The sequence below is a fragment of the Cebus imitator genome, unplaced genomic scaffold, assembly GCF_001604975.1.
Source record: "Cebus imitator isolate Cc_AM_T3 unplaced genomic scaffold, Cebus_imitator-1.0 Scaffold708, whole genome shotgun sequence".
In the NCBI taxonomy this organism is placed as follows: Eukaryota; Metazoa; Chordata; class Mammalia; order Primates; family Cebidae; genus Cebus; species Cebus imitator.
This window is the reverse complement of record NW_016108023.1, coordinates 1,176,502-1,178,018: the sequence shown is the minus strand read 5'-3', so window position 1 is coordinate 1,178,018 and position 1,517 is coordinate 1,176,502. Positions and strand designations below refer to the sequence as shown.

Sequence of the window (1,517 nt, the reverse complement as noted above, 5' to 3'; positions counted from 1 at the left end):
CTCCCCCTCCCTCCCTTCCTTCCTCACTCCTCCCTCCCTCCTTCCTTCCTTCCTTCATTCCCTCCTTCTCTTCCCATTCCTTACTTCTCTCCCTCCCTTCTTCATGCCCTCCCCCTTCCTCCCTCCCTCCCTCATTCTCTCCATCCCTTCCCTACCTCCCTTTCCTTCTCTCCCTTCCTCCCTTCCTTCCTCCTTCCTCCCTCCTCCCTCCTCCCTTCCTTCCTCCTTCCTTCCTTCCTCCCTCCCTCCCTCCCTTCTCCCTCCCTCCTCCCTCCCTCCCTTCCTCCTTCCCTACTTTTCTTCCTTCTTCTTCCCTTTCTTTCTTCCTCCCTTCCTCCCCCTTTCCTTCCTCTCTCTCTCTCTCTCTCTCTCTCTTTCCCGTCTTTCTCTCTTTCTTTGATTGAAGACAAGGTCTCCGTCTGTTGCCCAGGCTGGACTGCAGCGGCACCGTCACCGCTCGCTGCCGGCTTCACCCCTTGGGGTTCAACGATCCTTTTGCGGCAGCTTCCCAGGAAGGTGGGAGCACAGGCACGAGCCACCATGCCCACCTAATTATTATTATTATTATCATTATTATTGAGACAGAGTTTCGCTCGTGTCGCCCAGGCTGGAGTGCAGTGGCGCGATCTCGGCTCACTGCAGCCTCCACCTCCCGGGTTCAAGGGATCCTCCTGCCTCAGCCTCCCGAGTAGCGGGGATGACAGGCACCTGTCACCAAGCCCAGCTAATATTTTGTGTTTTTAGTAGAGACAGCGTTTCGCCATGCTGGGCAGGCTGGACTCGAACTCCCGACCTCAGGTGACCCGCCTGCTTTGGCCTCCCAAAGTGCTGGGGTGACAGGCATGAGCCACCGCGTCCGGCCGTGACTCGCGTTTTCTTTCTGGTTGGCAAACACAGGTGGGAATTCGCGGGCAGCCGCGCAAAACCTGAGCTGCCGGGTTCACGAGGTGGACCTCATGACCTGCAGCTGGGCCGTGGGTCCCGAGGCCCCCGGCGACATCCAGTACCACCTGTCGATCAGCAGCAATCCCGAGTAGGTTCGGCCTTGGGCTGCGGAGGGGGAGACGGGGAGAGGCAGAGGAGGGTGGAGGGAGGATGGAAGGGAGGATGGAGGGAGGGCAGAAGGGAGGATGGAGGGAGGATGGAGGGAGGATGGAAGGGGGAATGGAAGGGGGGATGAAAGGGGGATGAAAGGGAGAAAGGAAGGGAGGATGGAGGGAGGATGGAAGGGAGGATGGAGAGGGGGTGGAAGGGAGGATGGAGGGAGGATGGAGGGAGGATGGAGGGAGGATGGAGGGAGGATGGAAGAGAGGATGGAAGGGAGGATGGAAGAGAGGATGAGAGGGAGAATGGAAGGGAGGATGGAGGGAGGATGGAAGGGGGAATGGAAGGGGGGATTAAAGGGGGATGAAAGGGAGAAAGAAAGGGAGGTTGGAGGGAGGATGGTAGGAGGATGGAGGGAGGATGGAGGGAGGATGGAAGGGAGGATGGAGGGAGGGCGGAAGGGAGGATGGAGG

General features: G+C 59.2%; 1 protein-coding gene across 1 annotated transcript in view; it reads left to right on the top strand.

The window, feature by feature from the left end:
- Positions 1-1,517, top strand: part of IL3RA (interleukin 3 receptor subunit alpha) — a 26,342-nt gene that overhangs the window by 11,915 nt on the left and 12,910 nt on the right. Inside the window, exon 5 of the mRNA XM_037735025.1 lies at positions 898-1,033. Coding sequence (XP_037590953.1) covers positions 898-1,033 — 136 coding nt within the window. The remainder of the gene's footprint in view (positions 1-897; positions 1,034-1,517) is intronic.